Source organism: Cynocephalus volans, chromosome 15, assembly GCF_027409185.1.
Source record: "Cynocephalus volans isolate mCynVol1 chromosome 15, mCynVol1.pri, whole genome shotgun sequence".
In the NCBI taxonomy this organism is placed as follows: Eukaryota; Metazoa; Chordata; class Mammalia; order Dermoptera; family Cynocephalidae; genus Cynocephalus; species Cynocephalus volans.
In genome coordinates, this window is record NC_084474.1 from 30,403,884 (window position 1) to 30,426,189 (window position 22,306).

The window sequence follows — 22,306 nt, forward strand, 5'->3', positions numbered from 1 at the left end:
TTCAGAATAGTCTAGCTCTTAAGATTTAGATAAAGTTCATAGTGACTCTTTTAAAACACATTTAAACAATTGAAAGTGTAACCACAAGGGACTATAAAGGAAGAATGAAATTGCAAAGGAAGCTTTATAGTCAATGAAAGTACAGTACTTTGGACTGCCCAAAATGCACAATGCATAAGAAGTCTGTCATGTAGTTTACCTGTTGACCATCTAGGTACAATTCAAAGTTACTGCTCCAAAAACTGTACCTAGTAACCTTCCAAAATTGCTTTTAAATAAAGTTCTTAAATTGTAGCAATAAACAAAAAGACAAGATACACTTAAACAATACTGCAGTTTATCAAAAGACACATAAGAAATTTCAACTCTTATTTTTTTGAGAATTATAAAAATCAATGTTTTGGCTAAGTTATAAACATGTTTATAATGCAATTATTTGCATAACTCTAGTAATGCTAACGGCAACTATAAGATCAGAGTAGGTTTTTAAAAAAACACTAAAAACATAAAAATACTTAGCCCCATTGTTTTCCTGGTGAATGTGTTCATTTATGCCTAAATTTCAGTATTTAGTATATTGTCATTGCTCTAATTTTAAAAGTCACATCCAAAGGATAAGGCAAAACCACCTACAAATTGGCATATTTGTTTATTTCTCAGTTTGTGAAAATGTCCTTAATTTGTTGATGTAGCAAACAAATTTCAACTCTGATTGCTATGCAAAAGAAGAGAAGAGAATCTGCTTTGCAATGAACTTTATAGTTCAATTGCATACAGGCAACATGCTATATATGAAAAAATTACTAACTGAACTACAGGTATTAAATACTGAAAAAAGTTAACAGTTTATTATAACTTATTTTATTTAACAATCTAGGAAGTTTGCAGCCATCAGCAGTTCCAGTGCAATTTCAGGTGCAATTGGGAATTCAGGAATCTCAGTGGAGCTGTTAGTGTAGCGAACCTTGTAGGTAAAATACATGCATACTTTTGATAGTACATGTGAAGGGATCTCTCTAAAATTGACCTCATTGGTTTCGTTCTCAGCAAACTGACCTGTAAAACAAAAGGATTATGTATGTTATGGGCTTAATTGTGTCCCCCCAAATTCATATTAGACGTCTTAACCCCTAATACCTCAGAATGGGACTGTATTTGGAAATAGGGTCTTTAAAGAGGTAATTAGGTTAAAATGAGGTCATTAGGGTAGCAATCTAAAATGACAGGTATCCTAAGAAGAGATTAGGACACAGACAGGCACAGAAGGAAGACCATGTAAAGACACAGGGAGAAGATGCCTTCTATATAAGGCAAGGAAAGAGGCAGAAAAAATCCTACCCTGCCAACATCTTAATCTTCAACTTCTACCCTCTAGGATTGTGAGAAAATAAAGTTCTGTTGTTTAAGCTATCCAATCTGTGGTACTTTGTTATGGCATCCCTGGCAAACTAATACATGTTAAAAGAATAACCCCAGGGCTGGCTGGTTAGCACAGGTAGTTATAGCGTGGAGCTGGTAACACCAAGGTCCAGGGTTCAATTCTTGTACTGGCCAGCCACAAAAAAATTACAAAAACAAAAACACATTTGGTGTCAAACGAATTACTTAACCGATTTCTGAGTATAAATAACATTAAAAAAATCTTTATTAAGATAGCATTTGAGATTCATCAAGATCGAATTTTAAAATTCTAATTCTTTCCCTGTGGGGTGGACACTTAAGTAGCTTTTCCTAAGAATCTTGCTGGCATGCTTACGGTAAGCAGGACAGAAAAAGCTAAATCACTCTTTCAGAGGATTCAGTCCAGGAAAGCAAGTCTTTACAGATCATCAGAAGCCTTGTGTTGTATTGAACTACCATGTAAAAATAAAGGTAGGGCAAATAATAGAATTTTTGATTTGGCTTTTCGGGCAGTGAGTATATAAAGCACAGAATAATAAGAGAAATAACTATTTTAAAAAAATCTTTCAGGAAAGGAAATCCATTGTTTCTTCCTTTTGTTTTTTAAACACATGATCATGCAAATGGGATGCCCTCATAAGACATTTTCTTTTGTTTAATAATACTTCATAAACAGTTTTTCAGTTATTCCTCAAAATTTCTTCATACACATAAAGGTTAAATCATCTAACCTTTGTGTATAGGGACAGATATTTTCTTAGCAGTCTATCACTAGCACGGTGTACTGAATACAAAAGGCATTTCCCATCTAAAAATATACTTTCTGAGAATTAAGTACTTTAATAGTTTTCTAATAACTGACTCTGAGTAGGGGATAGGGTGGGTAGGGAGACAGGAGGAAAGTGGGACTCAGCAAATAATTCACAACTATGAGGTAAATTTTGGCTTGCCAACAACTAAAATTCTCTTTGACTATATGTATGAAATATTACCTACAGGCACTTATTAAGCCTTTGATACTAGGCAAATAGTGTTTTGGTTTTTTTTTTTGAGGTGAAATTTAGCTAACATAAAACATAAAATTGACAATTTGAAAGTATACAATTCAGTGGCATTTAGTACATTCATAATGTTGTGCAACCATCCCCTACCTGGTTCCAAAACATTTTCATCACTCCAAAAATAAAACTTTCTACCCATTAAGCAGTTATTCTCCATTTTCTTCATGTCCCCATTTTCTGGCAAATACCAAGTTGCTTTCTGTCTCTATGAATTTACCTATTCTGAATATTTCATATACATGGAATCATATAATGGTACCTTTTGTGTCTGGCTTCTTTCACTAAGCATGTTTTGGAGGTGCATCCACATTGTAGCATGTATCAGTACTTCATTCCTTTTATGTAAATATTAGTTTTGGGCCGAACATTTTCCTGATCCTTTAAAGATAAAACTCTTGCATTTAAATGAAAGGGTATCAAGCTTACAAAAAGGAAAAGCCCTTTGATCATAATTTTTAATTAAAATTTTGTTGCCATTTGTGATTTTTTTCCCCCTAAGGTACTTCCTAACACTATCCGGTGGGAAAGCCTAAAGGCAATTCAACCCAGGAGCAATAAGTACGTCTAGCATCCAGAGTGGGGTCCCTAAATACTATTTTCTAGTAAAGGAAAACAGGCCTCGTTGGAAAAATAGCTGTTTTTTCAAAAGCCAGGGGCTGGGGAAGCTGCTGGGGGCAGGGTGCCCTTGTGACCCCTTGGTCTGAGTAGGGTGGTAGGTCCTGATCTCATCTGACACCTGACCTGGTGGAGGCTAGTGCCCTGTCTCCTCTGTTTCACACCATGTGTCTTGATTGAGAAATAATGTACATGACAAGCCTGAGAAATCTTATTACAGACAGTAGTCTAACTATCGAAGACAAATGGAGCCATGACAAAAGGACACAAGAGTCAACTGGATGTGGCTCTCTCTGGCATAAGAAAGAAGCAAATATAGCAATTTGAATATCATTAAGAATGACTGCAAATGTAACAAGTCACAAGTTCATACTATCAAAACTCAAAAATAAAAAAAAAACCACACTTTACTAGAGAACCAGTGCATTACTCAGAAAAATCATACATAAAGGGAAAAAAATATCAAGCATTTATCTTGGCTCTCCTATACAGACTGTATTTTCAAGGTAACCAAATAGTTCTTCATAAGAGAATTCTAACCAATGAATGTAAAAGAAATTATAAAATTAGAAAATCACTAACTGGTAATCCCACATAGAGAAGAGTAAATCTCAGCAAAAATCATAACGAATGCTAAAACCATTATATAAAAGTTCGACTGGAAAATCTTTCATGGATGAATCAGATTGACAACCCTGAAACCCACTGATCAGTCCTGACTGCTAAAAGATGTGATATGACAGGAATACAGTAGTGCCACCTATAAAGTATCCTTGCTTGGAAAAATGAACTGCAGTCTAATCAAGCCTCTAGAATTCTAGCTGTTAGTTTATAGCATGAAACATTAAGTCAATTGAGATGCAGACACTACACAAATGAACTTGTTTCTTTGTAAAATTGAAGGCCTGAAAAAAAAAAGGGAGAGTACAGGGGAACTATCGCAGATTGTGCAAGTGAAATGACACAATGTCAGGGATTTGCTTGAAATATTCCAAAAAAAAGTGGGGATAATAGATGAAACAAGATTGGCAAAATGTTAATAACTATTGAAGCTGGCTGATGGGTAAGTGGAGGTGTATTACATTATTCTTTCTACTTCTGTGTATGTTTTAAAATCTCCCTAGTAAAGGAAATTAAGGAAAAAACCAAAAATAAACAAAAAAATACAACCCCCCCCAAAAAAACTCCCTAGTAAATAATATAGAAAAGGAATTACATAGCCAAAACAATCTTGAAGCAGAAAAAGTTGAAGGCCTCACACTTCCCAATTTCAAAACTTACTATAAAGCTACAGAAATAAACACACACCTCTATGATCAATTGATTTTCAATGAGGGTGTCAAGACCACTCAAGGGGGAAAAAATGGTCTCTTCAACAAATGGAGTGCTGGCGCGTGGCTCACTTGGGAGAGTGTGGTGCTGACAACACCAAGTCAAGGGCTAAGATCCCCTTGTCGGTCATCTTTAAAAAAAAAAAAAAGAAACCAAATGGTAGTAGGATACCCACATGCAAAAAATGATGCTGAACCCTTACCTCATACCATATACAAAAATTAACTTAAAACCAAAGACCTAAACATAAGAACTAAATCCATAAAACTCTTGGAAGGAAACACAGAGGAATCTATCTTCATGACATTGGATTTGGTAATAGATTCTTAGATATGACACAAAACCAAAAGAAAAAATAAATAATTTGTACTTCATCAAAATTAAAATGTTTACACTTCAAATGACACCATCAAGAAAAAGACAACCTACAGAATGAAAAGAACATTATCTGCAAATTATATATCTGATAAAGGTCTAGCATCCAGAATTTATAAGGAATTCTTACAACTCAACAACAAAAAGACAAAGCACCCAACCCAAAAATAGGCAAAAGACTTGAATAGACATTTCTCTGAACAAGATATACAAATGGCCAGCAAGCACATGGAAAGGTGTTCAACATCATTAATCATTAGGGAAATATAAATCAAAACCTCAATGAGGTATCACTTCATACCCACTAGGATAGCTATAACGAAAAGGATAGACAATAACAAATATTGGCCAGGATATGTAAAAACTGGAAACTGATTAGTACACTATTGGTAGGAATGTAAAATGATTCTGCTACTGTGGAAACAGTTTGATGGTTCCTACAAAAGCTAAACAGAGAATTACAATATGATCAAGCAATTTCACTAAGTGTATACCCAAAACAACTGAAAGCAGGTATTCAAACACTTGTACATGAATGTTCACAGCAGCTTTATTCACAGTAGGCAAAAGGAAGAAATAGCCCAAATATTCACCAACTGGCGAAAAGATAAAATGTGGTATATTCACACAATGGAACATTATTAAGCTATAAAAAGGAATGAAGTACTGTACACATTACCACATGGATAAGATAAACTTTGAAAGCATTACACCAAGTGAAAAAAGCCAGACACCAAAGACCACATATTATATGATCCCATTTACATGAAATGCCCAGAACAGGCAAATCAAAAAAGCTGACTGACGGCTGTCAGATGCCAGGGGTAAAGATTGGGCAGTGACAGTTTACTGGGTATGAGGTTTCCTTCTGGAGTCATGAAAATGTTTTGAAACTAAACAGAGGTGATGGTTGTGCAACACTGTCAATGTAATAAGTTCCACTGAACTGTACACTCTAAAACTAATTGTACATTATGTGAATTTTACTTGAAGAAAAAAATTTTTTCTTTAGTTTAAAAAATAAATTACCTCAAGGAAAAAAAAAGTGTTCCTTGGGAACTGCTTGCTAAAAAAAAGAAAAAAAAAAAAAAAAGGTTAAGAATAGAGATTTGGGAGGTGGCAACATCTATAGATATCTAACTAGGAACACAAATCACCATTCAGAGCCAGTGGTTGAGAGGCTGACCATGGAAATTAATGTAGGGAAACAAACCTCCTATTATAAAATAATTAATTCAGTCTTATTGAAACTTACTTAGGGGCCGGCCCATGGCTCACTCGGGAGAGTGTGGTGCTGATAACACCAAGGCCACGGGTTCGGATCCCATAAAGGGATGGCCGGTTGGCTCACTGGGTGAGCGTGGTGCTGACAACACCAAGTCAAGGGTTAAGATCACCTTACCGGTCATCTTTAAAAAAAAAAAAAGAAAGAAAAAAAAAAAGAAACTTACTTATAGGGTAAACAACTGAAAACAGAAAATGGCAAAAACCAATTTTTTTCCAATGCAATATAATCATGCAATAATGTTAGAAGAGTTTCTCTTTCTCTCTTTAAATGCTTATCAGTCATTTAATTCAATTTAAAAACACATTTGTCAAACATTAAAAGTGAAAATATATGAAGAAAAAGAAAGAACTGTACTTACCTGGACCACTCAACATTGCTTTTATCGTTCCTGATGTTAGTGCGTGTTCTCTTTTTACAATAAATTCATGACCATCAGAAGATATCAATTTGACATACATGGCATCAGGGCCTTCACAGCCACCATAGGTTTTCTCCTCTCCATCTAAAGTAAAGTGAGTAGTGAGATAATTTTTGAATCACATAATGTATCAAAAATAAACAGGTTTACCAAGATTCATATTTGAAGAACTCAGTTCAGAAACAGTTCTGAAAGGTAATATCCACTCACTTTAAGTTTTTAACTCCTTGTTTTATTATTCTCTAGGCATTTTTCAATGTCAGTATAAACTTTAGATTCAAGGATGTTACATTAGATAAAAATTCACTAGTATTTTTCAAGGAAGTATTAACAATTTTTTGTGACCAAAGTAACACATACAAATTCAAAGATTAAGACAAAATACTTAAATAGCGTAACTTTAATTCCATCACCTGAAATACTCATTTTTAGAAATAAGGTGCACAGTGTGCTTATGAATGTTTATATGCCACATGAGCTCAACTTCCTTTGACAAGCTCCCAACTCTTTTTTTTTTTTCTGGTGGCTGGCAGGTGCAGAGATCGAATCCTGTACCTTACTGTTATTAGCTTCACACTCTAACCAACTGAGCCAAGAGGCCAGCCCCAAACCCTTGACTTTGGTGTTACGACACCACACTCTAATCAACTGAGCTAACTGGCCAGCTCAGCGTTTTACTCTTGACTCATAAAAATAATGGTCAAACTATTTATTGACAGTTTAAATTACTGCATGATTGCAGTAATGAATATAGATAAAATATTAGTCATTAAAAATGCAAAGTCGAGGTGAGGAGATAAGAGTACATAGATGTTACTCTGTCACCAGCCATCCCCGCTGCTGCCATGCTGGCTTCGGCTCATCATAACTTTTTGGCGGGATATACATGTTTTTGTATATCTCCTGAAGATCTTTTCTCACATACACAACTTTTACAATTTGTACCATAACAGGATTTTAACTTTTATGGTTACCAATACATGAAAGGAAGTATCTTAAGGCTTATTCTAAAAATTAAGAAAGCCCTCAAAAGTAAGAGAAGGATGAAGTTGAAGTATTGTTCAGCCACAAATATCCGTTTGTTAATAGTTAACCCATTTGTTAATAGAAATCCCTAAAACTAAGATTAATATCAAAATCATCTGTGTACTACTACTTCCAAAAATGTTTTATCTGAATAAAATCACAAGAAAATAGACAAATTTAAATTGAGGAATAATCTTTAAAAAAATTGGCCTATTCTCTTAAGACTTTCTTCCCCATCCTCCCAAAAGTAGGGAACTGTTTAAAGGATACTAGGCAAATTAATGCAATAAGTGATCTCTGATTGAATGTTTCATTAAAAAAAATAAACCTGTTGTAAGGAACACTATTGAAACAGTTGGAAAATTCTGAATATGAGCAGAATTAGGAGATGCATGCTGAAATATTTAGGTGTGAAACGTTGTTTTATGTGCATGTGTATGTGTATAATGAAAGAGTGAAAAATATATCACTCTGACATTGACTATTTAGATTAAAGGCACTCAAAAACAATGGGAGCAAAAAGATCACTTTGACCTTCAAGCTGTCTCTTAAAAGCAAAAGATGAAATTCCCATATAAAAGATGCAATATCCTTATCCTTGAGGATGAGACGTCAAGACTGAGATAATTCTGTACAGACCTTCAAAGTAACTCATCTTTTAAGCCTCTGCACATAATTTAGTTGCCTCTTCAGAACTTACTACTCTGTCCAATTCAGTATATAAGTAACCAACTCTAAGTGCTTCTTTAGGGTGTTCATTTCCTTATGAGGGCTCCCGTGCCATGTAAAACTTGTATTAAATAAATTTGTATGCTTCTCTCCCATTAATCTGTTTGTCAATTTAATTCTTGGACTAAGAGGAAGGAGGTGAGGTTTTTCAGACACACACAGACACAAACACAGACACACACACGAGGAAAGCAACTGTGACAAAATGTTAGCAATCTGGTGAAAGCTATGTTAGCACATTTTTCTTGCAATTTTTCATAATAAAAGGCTGAGGGACTTACAAAGATGTAAGTAACTTCTAAATTATAAACTATTCAAGCACATAAATATTTAGCAGTTTTTGCCAACCTCTGAAAACAAAAATAAAAATAGTTACCAATTATTTCAATTTATGTTTCTAATATTTTTTGCAAGCTAAACCATTTTATATGTCTGTTGGGAAAGTTTCAAATTTCTTAAGGTACAATTACTAGAAAATACGAATTGGATTTGGCACAATATCATCACTGACCTGCCTTTTAGGAATACATAGTAAACATAAGCTGTTGATATAAACAACTAATTTCAGTTTACTCTGACCACTTTCTTACTTGCATTCACTGACTTTCAAGGCCTATCTTTTTTTTTTTTTTTTTTTTTGTCTTTTTCGTGACCTGCACTCAACCAGTGAGTGCACCGGCCATTCCCATATAGGATCCGAACCCGCGGCGGGCGCGTCGCCGCGCTCCCAGCGCTGCACTCTCCCGAGTGCGCCATGGGCTCGGCCCTCAAGGCCTATCTTTAACTGAGAAGAAAAACCAGCTTCTACTAGTTGAAACACATAATTACCTTTATATAACTTACCCATTATGTTCTTATGAAATTCTACTTTCCTTCCACAGGAACTTTAGTAGTTTCCTGAAACTGTAACAATACCATATTAAGATTAATGTTGCAACAGACATATTTTCATCCATTGTTATTTAATATGGCTTTGGTGTTAAAAAGTTTAAGGACTCTTTATCCTCGTTATACAGGGGTTCATTGTTCCAACACAGCAAAAAAACGCCACACTTCTATGAATCAACTGAAGAGTATCGAAATGCTTTGTGAGCTTGATCAGTTGGGGCTTTTGAATTTGAGGAAGACTACTTAAAATGGGAACATAATGTATAACCATTATAAGTTCATTGGTGGTTGTGGTGCTGAAGAGAAGGTTATAAGGAGTGTAACACGTTACAAGTAACAGATGTAAAAAAGTTTAGTCTGTTAAAATGCACAAATAGATCATAATGATCAAGAAAAAACTGCCATACTGAGATGACCTAAGACAGTGGTCCTTTATTCTTTTTCTGGGGAAAGGCCTCAGTTGAAAATATGAAGAAAACTATGGGTCCTGTTACATAATAAAGAATTTGGCTAGCCTTTGTCCCTATTTTTTTGGGAGGTAGCCTCTAAGTCCTTAGAATTTTCCTAGTGAAAATATGGTCTTTGTTATTCATGGTAGGCCCTGACATATTATGTTAACCAGTTGACTCATAGCAGGCCTCTCAATAGTTTAGGCTAACAAGAGGACACAGGATGGAAGGCTTTGAGCACCTTGATATTAGCATGATCCCCAACTGGAAGGGAGCTAGAGAGTTTCAACCTTGTTGCTCATGATTCCATCACTCATGCCTACATAATGGCCCCCCAATAAAAACCCTGGACACTGCATGCTCAAGTGAGCTGTAAGGTTTAACAGTACTCTGCTCATTGCTACACATCAACGTGCTGGGAGTGTGATACATCCTGCTTCAACTCAATGAGGACATAGGAAGTTCTGTATCCTGTATTTTCTAGATAATGGTAGACACTATGCAAATATTTGCTTATATAAATGACAACATGACATAGTCAAGGACATGAAGTGACTTACATGAGGATGAAAAAAGACACTGTATCAGTTTGCACAGCTATAATTTTACTCTTCCATCCCTTCTGAATACAGGCTATGAAAGTTCTGAAATTTAATAGTGAAGTGGTAAAAAGCTTGTAATAAGAAAATAGCTATCCTGCTAAGAAATTTCTGACCAATATTTTAATTGCAGCCTTAAGGAAAAGGTCAAGAAAATGAACCATAACATTTTAGAGCAGGAAAAAAACTTAAGAGATAACCCTTAGCTTAAGAAATCAAATCTTAGTCTAGAACGCTTGCTAAGCATGGAGGGAAAGATTAAAAACCATTTCTAATGTGAGATAAAGCAGAGAAAAAGAACAGCCATGGCAATATAATATTATTACCAACAATTTGCAGGCCTAATAAGTGGCAAACATTGCACTAAATGCCTTACATACATTACCTTATTTAAAAACAACTCTTCCACAGGAGAATTATTATTGCCATTTTAGAGATGAAGAAACACTGAAAGAGGCTATTACTTGCTCAAGGCTTCTACAGCCTGAGTGGCAGTGTTAGGATTTAAACCTAGGTAGGTTTTACTTCCCAGCTCATACTCCACTCCTTGCATTATTCTACACTGCCATGATAAAAAATTCTGGCTCCAGTTAAACTTACTTTCCATTCCTCCTGAGAGGTGCTGATATAAATCCTTAGATAGCTCTCTAAAATTTAAAAGTAGTACTATTTCATTTTATGATAATAATAGTAGGCAATTAAAAAATTCATCAAGGCCATTATTATTTTCTTCTCTTTATACTGCTTTGTAACCATTCTTTTAAAAAGTGAAAAAATTAAAAAAGTCTAAAAATTCTTAAAGCACAAAAATTTTAAGTACCAACTTTTCTATCTGAAAAATCTCCAGAGCAAAACGCCTAGGATATTTATTTAACTAACAGTAGCTAAGCAACCACGCAAAGTCACATCTTAGAAGCCCGTTGGGTAGCAACAGTTTCTCTTACAGACTTAATATAGTAAATCGCTTCCACCATTTATATACCAGGGAATAATGGTGGTCGGTCTTCCCTTCCCCCTATAACAGAGAAAAAACAAATCAACATTAAGAGTTAAAATCCTCCTTCTCACAAGAAAAAGACTTAAAATTCCCTAATTCTTAGGGAGAAGTTAAAAATAATTAAAATATGATTAACTTCGAAAATTACCTAGACATCTAAGTTTGGGGAGATAAAAATCTCATTTTGAACTTTTTTTTCTTTTGATGGCTGGCTGGTATGGGGATCCAAACCCTTGACCTTGTTATAACACTGAACTCTAACCAACTTAGCTAACTGGCCAGCCCACAGTTTGAACATTTGAACATCTATTTCATGACTGAGCTGAGTTCTAGATATATGAATTGGTCAGGTAAAAGCCAGTGGTTGGGGAGAAGCAGGTTGAGAATAGTCCTAAGCAGAAGAAAAGGCATGAACGATGGCCTGAGGTTGCGCTTTTAGAGTATCATATATAAACATTACTCTTTTATAGTTTTTTTAAAAAAAATAACAAATAGAAAATCTAGGTGAGCCTAGGGCCTGCACTAAAATCAGTTTTTGTTTCTTCCTTGGAGAGTGGTGGAGGGGGCAGCTTACAGGTATAAGGATCAAACCCTGGACCTTGGTGTTATCAGCATCACATTCTAACCAGCCAGCCTAAAATCAGTTTTAAATCTAGTATCACTGAACATCCAAAAGATATTTGAGGGCCGGCCTCTGGCTCACTTGGGAGAGTGTGGTGCTGATAACACCAAGGCCATGGGTTTGGATCCCTATATAGGGATGGCCGGTTAGCTCACTTGGGAGAGTGTGGTGCTGACAACACCAAGTCGAGGGTTAAGATCCCCTTACTGGGCATCTTTAAAAAAAAAAAAAGATATTTGAATAGCCCATCCTTTTTCTGACTTGAAATGTTTCCTTTGTCATATACCATATTGCTACATGGACTTCTAGACTATATTTTGTTCCAGTGATCTATTTACAGCTGACAAATATCCCCATTGTTTTAATTATAACAGCACGATAAACACGAATGGTTGAGTAAGTTCCCTATTTTGTTCTTATACATTTCTCATTAGGTCTACTTTTAGGTACTTGTTAGTTTCCATTATGAATGGGATCTATTTTCCTATTATATTTTCTGAAAGGTTACTGCTGGTGTTGTATAAAGTTTTTAAATTTGGTTAAGTTGATCTTGTATCCCGTCATTTTTGCAGAACACTCCTATTAGTTTTAACTGTTTTTCAGTTGATTTGCTTGAATTGTTTTAAGTAGATGATAACAACTGCTGCTATCTTCTTACATTGGCTATTTACTTGGAAAAAATAAGGTTAGATCTCTGACATCACTCACAAAAATACACTACAGATTAAAGAACCAAATGTAAAAAATTCCACTGAACTTTGGAAAAATACAAGAAAAAAATACAACTAGCTTATAGAATAGACATGTACTTGTATAAAAATGCTTGATCCCAAGAGTTATCAGAAAAATGCAAATCAAAACATTAAAACTTGCTAAAAATCAAGTATGTGTGTGGGAGATGGGTGATTCTAAATAAATGGCACAATAATTTTGGTGGGCAGCAGTAGAAACAATTAACTTTTTAAACACACATCAAGAGTCTAGCAATTCTACTTCTTGGCATTTACTTCAGAGAAACACTAGCATTGTGTGCAAAGGCAAGCAGAAAAATATATACCATAATGTTACACATGAAAAACTGAAAATACCTTAAAAGGTACACTAATTAGGGAATGAACTAAATAAAAATATTATATCCATGTTTATGAAATATTATGGAGCAGTGAAAAATAAGGTAAATCTATGTATGTAATGACATGGAAACACTGCCAAGATAAACTGTTAATTTCTTAAAAAGCAAGTTAGAATGATAGGTACAGTTTGATGCCACTTATGTAAAATAAGTGCCTTCTCACTTACTAATCTTATGTTTTTTGCAGATAAATAAAAATACATAAATACATGCTCTAAAGTACAAACAACTAGAAAATAGTCTTGAAAGATACTCTCCAAACTGATAATAATCCTTACTACTGGGGTGGAGACCAAGAAAGAGAGGGGTGGCCAGCAGAAAATGTAGGCTTGTCTGAAATATTTTCTTTTTTTACAAACAGAATCTATCCAAAAAATTGATTTTTAAGAATAAATAAAAGGGTAGAACCAAGCAAAGTCATGATTTGAACAATGGTCAGCCTGATGATTAGTTCCTAACTGTATGTAAGAATGTGATTAATTCAGAAAACAAAGTAAATTACATTAACCAAAAATAATCTAATGTTCAGGAATATTAGAGAGGCTTTGATTTAATAATACAAATTGGCATACATTAGGAAGCAATTCCATTTTGTAATAAGGCATCAAAATATCCTGCCTCCCGAATGAATTTATAACTTTCAAGAAGAGCTGAAATTCTCATTCTAACCTATTCAACTTATAACAATGCTCTCACATTTAACTCTTGCCCAGGGAGTCTTAACACTTTTAGCTAATAGTTCCCCCTTCTCAATTTTTATGCCCACTGTGGAATTTACAGTTTTCTTTGCTATGGATGCAAATGCTTCACAGCTGCCTTTTGTTTTTTTACATGCATTTTGTCCCTCTAGCTGTTAAGTTTCCACAAAGCAGGAAGGTTCTCTCTCGCTATGACCCATGAATACAGCACAATGGTAGTTCTGTGGTAAAGTTAACAAATTGTAGCTTTGTACAATAACGTATCTACCACAGATATATTTAGATAATATTATCCTGAGTTTTCTACCAGATAAAGTTATCCAATGGCACAATGCTTTAGACCAAGACTGATTCATGTTTTACCTTGATGTTGGCATTTAATATACTAAGAACTTTCGGTCAACCACAATGAAAACTGTTCTTTCTAGAAGACATTTATTTAAGTTTATTGGAATATTTTGGGTTATATGACTGTACTTCAAAAAGTTCGTGGAAAAGTGGAATTAAAATACGCATCTTTCCATAAACTTTTTGAAGTACCCTCCTATTTGGAGGGGTGAGTGACCAAGGAAGGAAATGGTATTTCATCTTTCACATCAGAATTTAGTCAATATGAGTTCTAATTTTTAAAGCAATTTTTATTTTTAAAAGACTTCCAGGGCATAGTCATGTTTTATGAAATTAAGATAGCCAAATCATCAGTCTCACAATTATGCACACATAAACTGTTCACTTTTTTTGCGGTTGGCTGGTACAGGGATCTGAACCCTTGACTTTAGTTTTATAACACTGTGCTTTAAGCAGCTGAGCTAACTGGCCAGCCCCCTATAAACTGTTAATAATAAATACAAGTGTTATGAAACATGTACCACAGTACAAGATTTTTGGAATTTCATGTTCCTAGGACTAATTCAGTTAATTGAACATGTTAATTACTTGAGAATGTCCTCAAGTCTCCCAATATTAAAACTTGCTCTCATATCTGTGTTTCAGAACAAGTTTCGTCCTCAGTGGCAGTAGGTCATAGAAGGAAGTTCTTTGCTTTTACAAAGAGATTCAATTAAGACATTTAAAGTAAAAGCACTGGGTGGGGAAAAAAAGAAAAAAAAAAGGAAAAAAAAAAAAAAGAAAAAAAAAAAAAAAAAAAAAGTAAAAGCACTGACCTCAATTTTCAATCTGTTTCTGATGCCTAACAATTAGTAACAGCCTAACTGTTGCCCCAAATGGCCAAACTTTTACTAATAAAATAATGACTCATCTAATAATACCCTGTAATCAACTTTATTATAATATCTCATCAGCAGGGCCTTCATATCTAAAAGTAGCACACCCTCATAAATGCCAGTCCTGTGTTCAGCATACCATGAATTGTGGGGCTCTAGGAATTTTGACTGGAAGATTAAGAACTCTATTTTAGACTGGCCACAAATGATCAATCAGAAATATTCCATGGGGTGGTGTGGACCACAACAGACAATTCGTAATGTTAAGCAGTCCAGGTATATTGTGAATGGTGGAGTTATTTATGCTTTGGTGAGTTACAGCTGTTTCACATCACATTATAAATGCCAAAAATGATTAAACATGGCTTTCCTGAATCCTTATACTAGAAAAGAAAAGTGAGTCATAGCATATGGCTAGTAAGAAAAATCTCTTCAACAAATGAAGCTGGAACAACTGAATATCCATATGGAAAACAAGAACCTCATTGTTACTTCACACCATACACACAAATCCATTTGAGATGTTCATAGAATTAAACTTAAAAAGCAAAATAATAAAGCTACTAGAAGAAAACACAGAACATGTTTCATGACATCAGCATAGGCAAAAATTTCTCAGAAAAGATACAGAAAATACAAACTGCAAAACAAAAAACTGATAAATTGGATTCCATTAAAATAACTTCTGCTCATCAAAAAACACCATGACAAAAATGAAAAGTCAATCCACAAACTGGGAGAAATATTCACAATACATATCTGATAAAGAATTTGTATCCAGAGTAAATAAAAAAACTCCTGGAAGTCACAATAATAACAATAAAAAAAAATAATTAAAACTGGACAAAAGAACTGGATACATTAAAAAATGCTCAACATCATCAGTTATCAGTAAAATGAAAATTAAAACCACAATGAAATACTACTACTACACATGCACCAGTATGGCTAAAATTAAAAAGACTGTCAGTACTAAATGTCAGAGAGGATGTGGAACAAATAAACTCTCATACACTGCTGATGGGAATATCAAACAGAATAATTATTTTGGAAAACTATTTGGTAGTTTCTTAAAAAAGTTAAACATGCCTATTCCTTATGACCTAACAATTCCATTCCTAGGTATTTGCCCAAGAAATATGAGATAATTTGTCTACCAAAAAAATCTTGTACAAAAATGCTTACAGCAGCTTTATTCAGTAATAAGCAGGAAACGTAAATGTCCATTATCATAGGAGAATGGATAAATAAACTATGATAGATTCATACAGAGCAATACTATTCACAACAAAAAGGGACTATCTACTGATACACACAACATGGTTGAATACCAAAAATACCACACTAAGTGGAAAAAGCCAAACAAACAAGTACATACTGTATTATTTCACTTATATGCAATTATAGGATAGGCAAAATGAATCTATGGTGATAGATCAGTGGTTGCTTCCGGCATGAGACAACTTTGAGGAGTGATATTATTCAGAGTCCTGCTACATGTCTGTCAAAACTAAATGGTACAATGAACTTTTCACTGCATGTAGATTATATCACAATTAAAAAAAAATAAGGCTAAATAAAAATTTGAAAAAATTTATTGATGGTTCTCCTGAAGTTTAGATAACTCCAAAAATATTATCAATCCAGGATGGCTTTCTGCCTGATTAACCTTTCAAAAGACATACTGATAATAAAATTAACCCAAATTCTCTGGATATGCAGATGCTAACAGAAGAGGAATAGGCTGGTTATCACTAAGAAAGTAAATCCGAGACTACAAATCTGCAACAGAAAATCGGTTATGTGAACAGTCATATAAGGAAAGTAGCTTTTGATCTGGGACTCTATGAATGGAGTTGTTTTCACAAGATCAAATTGGAAGGAGAGGGCAATCCAGACAAAGTAACTCAGTGTTGTTAGAAACCAATTTACAAATTCAGTCATCCAACAAATATTTACTGAGGGCTAGTATGCCAGCTGTTGCCCAAGTCACTGGGGACACAGAGATGAACTAACAAAGATTCTAACCTCATGGGAAGAATGGTGGGGACAGAAAACCAAACAATACATGAGATGGAAGAAGTATTAACGGGGAAAAATAAAGCAGGATAAAGTAGACAGGGAATGGGGGGAGGGAGACAAAGTGGGGTTTCTATTTCATACAGGATGGTGAAGAAAGGCCTCACTGACATCTGACAAAGACCTGAAGAAAGCGAGGGAGTGAGTCATGGATATCTAAGGGCAGAGCTTTTGAAGGAGAAAGAACAGAAGGGAGACCAGTATGGCCAGAGGAGTGTGTCAAGGAGAGAAGTAGGAAAAGAGGTGAGAGTGGGGGATTTGGGCCTTATCAAATAGAAGAGTGATGGATAAGGAACACAGACTGAGACATGGATCAAGACATGGGTCTTGAATATCTAATAAATAACACTAGGCATGTATTCCTTCTTTGCTACACTGTCTTGTTTCATCTCTCCTACCTAACAATTATTTTGCTATTTCCTATCACTCCTGAAGACTTGATACCTCCACATAATGCAGTGCTTAAAGACAGTTTGCTTTAGAACTCACCCTTTGCCAATTCCTAGATATGTCACCTTGTGGGGAGTTTCCTAATCATACTGTGCCTAGTTTCCTCAATAGTAAAATAAGGGTAATATGGCATTTACATTATAGGGTTGTTTCAAAGAGTAAATAGGTTTAGATATAAGCACTTAGAATAGTGCCTGGCACACAGTAAACACATTAAAAAACTAGCTACTATGATTCTATTTCTGAACCAGAGTTTCATTCCTATATATACCGAGGGCCTACCAAGTGCCAGGCAATGTTCTATGAGCTTGGGATAAATCTGTGAACAAAATAAAGACAGAACTCCCCACCATCCTGGAACTTACATTTTAGTGAAGGGGTCAGCAAACTTTTTCAGTAAAGGGCCACAGAGTTAAGTATTTTATGACTAGTGGGCCATAAGGTCTCTGTCACAACTATTCCAACTCTGTCCCTGGAGTGTGAAAGCAGTCACAGACAAGATGTAAACAAATGAGTGTGATTGTGTTCCATCAAAACCGTATTTATGGGCATGGAAATTTGAATTTCATATAATTTTCACATGTTATGAAATATATTCTTCCTTTGAATTTTTGTTCAACCATTAAAAGATGTAAAAACCATTTTTAACTTTTGGGCAGTACAAAAAGAGGTGGTGGGCCGGATTTGTCCTGTGGTCCCAACTTGCTGACTACATTCTAGCAGGTTCTTATCTGCAGTCCCATACTACTAGAAGTTCATGGATAAGAGGCAGCAGAATTCCAAACCCTTGAATTGGTATGTACATTTTTGTGCATATGTACAGTTCAGGGTAATAGGAATGAAAAAGTCCACAGCTTTTATCAGAATTTTCAAGGTGTCTCTAACCATAAAGAAATTAAGAACTAGCTCTGTCAAACAAATCTCATTGGCTACCTTATGTAGACCCAAACCTATCTCTACACCTGAACTTCAAGTCTCCGTTAGGCATTTCTAACTTGACACAGACAGGTTAAGTGACAGAACTTCTGTTTCTTCATCTCCCAAATAAGGGAATTGGACTAAATTGTGTCTAAAAGTCTCTTCTAGTTCTACCATTTTATGACTGAATCTGTCTGAAATTCATCCTCCCCTACAACAACTGCCTATAACTCAACTTCCTATCTTTATTAAGCAAAGTTGCCCCCACATAACACAGAATAAAGCACGAGCAGATATTCCCAATATAGTGTACCTAATCATAGATTCTATACATTATAAACTGAGACAAATCACTTCAACTGTCTTGTCTTTCCACCTTCAGCCTACCTGCATCTACATTAACATATACTCTGTCCACCCTCCTGTTTTCGCAGGCTGAATAAAAACCATCCTCCTTATCCAAGGTCGACACTTTCACTTAAGCACTGAGTCCTATCCCCTCTCACCTAAGGACTTTGCTTTTGCCATTATTCCCAGCCACACAGCAAATCCTGTAACATCCCCCTCTCCCCAACTACCATCCACTTCTCCTTAAACGCACTCTGATCAGATCTTTTGGTCCACCAGTCCCAAGAGGCTCTTATCAAATTTCAACTACTTTACTTGGTCACACTGGTCAATTTTTAATCTTCTTACTCTTAGCAGTGTTTTACAGTTGACTATTCCCTTCTTATGTAAACAGTTTCTTCCTTAGTACTCCAGATACCACACCCTCCTGGCTTTTCAGCTTCCATCACTGTTTGCTTCTCTTCTGACTGGAATGCTCCCAGTCTTCTGCCTTCTTCTCCATTAACATTCTCTACTTGATGCCCTCCAGTCCTTAGGTTTAAATCTCATCCATAAAATATGACACTCAGATTATCTCCCTACTGACTTCTGCTGAATGCCAGTTGTGGATATCTAACTTGCCTACCATACATTCTCAGCTGTCTACTAGCTATCAAACTCAGTAAGTCCCATATAGAACTCCTGATTTATCTCTCAGAAACCGATGCTCCTTCCCGTCTTTCCCATTTCCATAAATAGCTGGGGCAAAACCGTTGATTATGCAAAAGAAGTTTTTGTCCCAGGGTGAAAGCAGGACCCTTTGGCCCCAGCTTCAAATTACATTCCAAACCAGACCACTTCTCACTAACTTCTAATTCTACACCTCTAATTCAAGCTACCATATCTCAACTGGACTATTACAAAAGCCTCCTTACGAGCTGGCTTCCCTACTTTCCTCTTGGGTGGTCTGTTCTCCACCTGGCAACCAGTCATCTAAAGCATAAATCAGATGTCATTCCCCTTTATAAAAATCCTCTAATGGCTTCTCATTACAGATAGGACTATAAGGTTCTACCTTATTTACTTCCTTGTTAACCACTCTGATCTCATCTCCCACCACCCTGGCCTTCTTGGTATTCCTTGAATAGGTCAAATTCACTCCCACCTCAATATCTTTGTGTTTGCACTCACTGCTGTCTGAAAAGCACTTCTTTAAATGTTCCTCATCAATTAGGTCTCAAGGTAAAACATCAGTTCCTCAGAGGTTTTCCCTGATCACCCTATCAAAATTAGATACCCCCATCCCAGTCACTCTAACCCCTAATCTTGCTATATTTTCTTCACATTTATCATTATCTGAAGCTATATTAGGGCACTTCAAAAAGTTTGTGGAAAAATAGCATTAAAAGATAATACGAATCTTCCCACAAACTTTCTGATGACTCCTCCTACTTACTTACTTACTTACTTACTTACTTACTTACATATATCCCCTCTTTCTTCAAGTTCCATGAAGGCAGGCCTAGAATAGCTCCTGGCACATAGCTGATGCTTAATAAATATTTCTTGAGTGAACGTATTATCATTTTTCTAATCACCAAGGCTTCAGATTTCAGATATCAGTGGATGGGCTTCTTCTGATCTTATTTAATAATGGAACAATAAAACATTTAATACAGGTTAGCTGAAATGCATTAACACATATGAGAATAAATTCAAAGATTTTCCTGATTATTTTCTAGTACTGAAATATCTACCAAAAAAACAAGATAAGCATTTTAGGAGATTTAAACAATCAAATATTACTTTAGAATTTGGTATATAGGGCTGATTATAACTTCTGGCTGTAAACTATTGTCTAATTATTTTTTAGAATTACCATCTGGTAATGAAACTGGTTCTTTCCATTTCAAACAAAAGTGTATATATTTTTTGAATGGTAGTTATTACATAAATCTCATATTTAAGGAAAAAGAAGATAGTCATCAGCTGTTTCCTTGCCATTACTATCTACAGAATGAGTACCTCCACGTGAGAACCGTGACGTTTCAACAACATTGAATTATAATGTAAACGAAACTAGAGATTTATCATTTTAGGCCACTTAACAGAGAAAAAAAAACAACTATTTGGGGATAAAAAAGCAAATCTGGCAGTTTGAAAGTGAGGTTTTAAGACTAAAGGATTTCAGTTGTTTTCTACACTGAAAGCAATGAAGAGTAGAAATGTTTGCACTAAATGACAAACTCCACAGTTATGTGTTACTAAAGATATTTCAGTTCCTTAAGAGAAATTCAATGGGCACTGTACTTGACACTAGATATACCTCCTTTCAGACCTGATTGAGAGGTAGATGCACGAAAGCCCAACCCACCAAGTCGGGCAAAGATCGCCCAAGTTGCCCAGAAGGTATACTTCTCGGGGTTCCGCACCTGGGGGGAGCGAGGGCCCTCTCCTGGGACTAGAGACTGACTTAAAGAAAAGAACGAATCTGAGCGCACGTAGGAAAGCAGAAAGGGAAAGCGACAGGGCTGCCAAGCTCCTAACTCCACCTTCCCCGGGCCCAACCCAGGGAAGGCCCAGTCTCGCCGGCTGCTGCCCCTCCTTCTACCTCTTTCCAAGCCCACCGAGCGGCGCCAGGAAAGGTCCCGCCGCCCTCTTCTCCCCTCCCCCAAACCAGAAGCTGCGGAGGCCCTGGGAGGTTAAGAGCTTCCGTTCCTTCCCCGCCCAGATGGGAAGGGGTGGGAAGTGGGACTGCGAGCGCGCTCAGTCCTAGCCACTCTCGTTCTCCGCGCGTACACGGATCTCCGTTCCCGCCCCAGCCCGAGACTCACTCGTCAGCCCCGCAGCCACCGCAGCCACCGCAGCCGGGTCCCCGCGTACCGCCACAGCCCCTACTCCAGGGCGGCCCCCCCCACCCCAGCTGCCTGCCCGTGGGTTCCGGGGCAGTCGGAGGAACTACTTCCGTCGGGTCACAGCCCTTTTCTGCGACGCGCGGGAGATTAGTATCTGGTGAGGCAGGGACGCAGAGTGTGTAGTCTACTTCCGTCTGGAGGAAGTGCGTATGTCCCTTTCCCTTCCCCACAGTAACACAGGCCCCAGCCTAAGAGCGGGCGCTGGCAAATCTCAACCAATCCGAATGTAGTTCTTCCGGATTCCCAGCATGCAGCCCCTACCCTGATTCACTTTCTGCAGGGATAGCATCCTCAGAGAGGCGCTCAGGAGTCCGAGGCAGCACTGCATCCTGGGATTTGTAGTTTCTCCGGCGGCTACAGTCGGTATTTGGTTCCAGGCAGCGCTGCATCCTGGGACTTGTAGGTTCTTGCGCTGCGTGGTAAGATTTTGGTTGGTTTCAGAGACTGTCGCTGTGTCTCATTTAGGGGTACTCGTGGAGGTGGGAGACTGCAGAGCAAAGACTGAAACGTGGGAGTGCAGTTTCTGTGCTAACAAGAACGTGCTTTTTATGAAGCGGTATGTGTACTTTGTGAAAAATTGCAGTGCAGGTTGAGGAGCATCTCAGCGGCTCGCGCAATCGGCTGGCCTCATTTCCTCTCTTCCCGGTATCGTTCAATATTTACAGGAAACTAACCGTGTCCACCCCCACCCTGGGGGACTTTCCCCCGCCCCGGGTTTGCTCAGGTCTCCTCGATTCTGAGCTCACTCACAGAAAGCCCAGGCG

The 22,306-nt window shown here is 36.7% G+C and overlaps 1 protein-coding gene across 3 annotated transcripts; it reads right to left on the bottom strand.

The window, feature by feature from the left end:
* Positions 1–630: 630 nt before the first annotated feature.
* On the bottom strand, positions 631–21,635 carry ELOC (elongin C). Of its 3 annotated transcripts, none has more exons than XM_063079607.1 (4): positions 21,462–21,635; positions 9,089–9,148; positions 6,431–6,574; positions 631–1,056 (listed from the first exon to the last, which is right to left on the bottom strand). In XM_063079607.1, the coding sequence occupies exons 2-4, from the start codon at positions 9,090–9,092 to the stop codon at positions 866–868; spliced, it is 339 nt and encodes a 112-aa protein (XP_062935677.1). In that variant the 5' UTR covers positions 9,093–9,148; positions 21,462–21,635; the 3' UTR covers positions 631–865. The 3 variants fall into 3 exon arrangements, with proteins under 3 accessions (XP_062935677.1, XP_062935678.1, XP_062935679.1); XM_063079608.1 differs by lacking the exon at positions 21,462–21,635 and adding an exon at positions 20,112–20,269; XM_063079609.1 differs by lacking the exon at positions 21,462–21,635 and adding an exon at positions 10,143–10,161.
* Positions 21,636–22,306: the final 671 nt, after the last annotated feature.

Coding starts and splice junctions, on each gene's coding strand:
- ELOC (XM_063079607.1), bottom strand. Junction 1,057..6,430: donor AGCAATGTTGAGTGGTCCAG/GTAAGTACAGTT, acceptor TTTGTTTTACAG/GTCAGTTTGCTGAGAACGAA.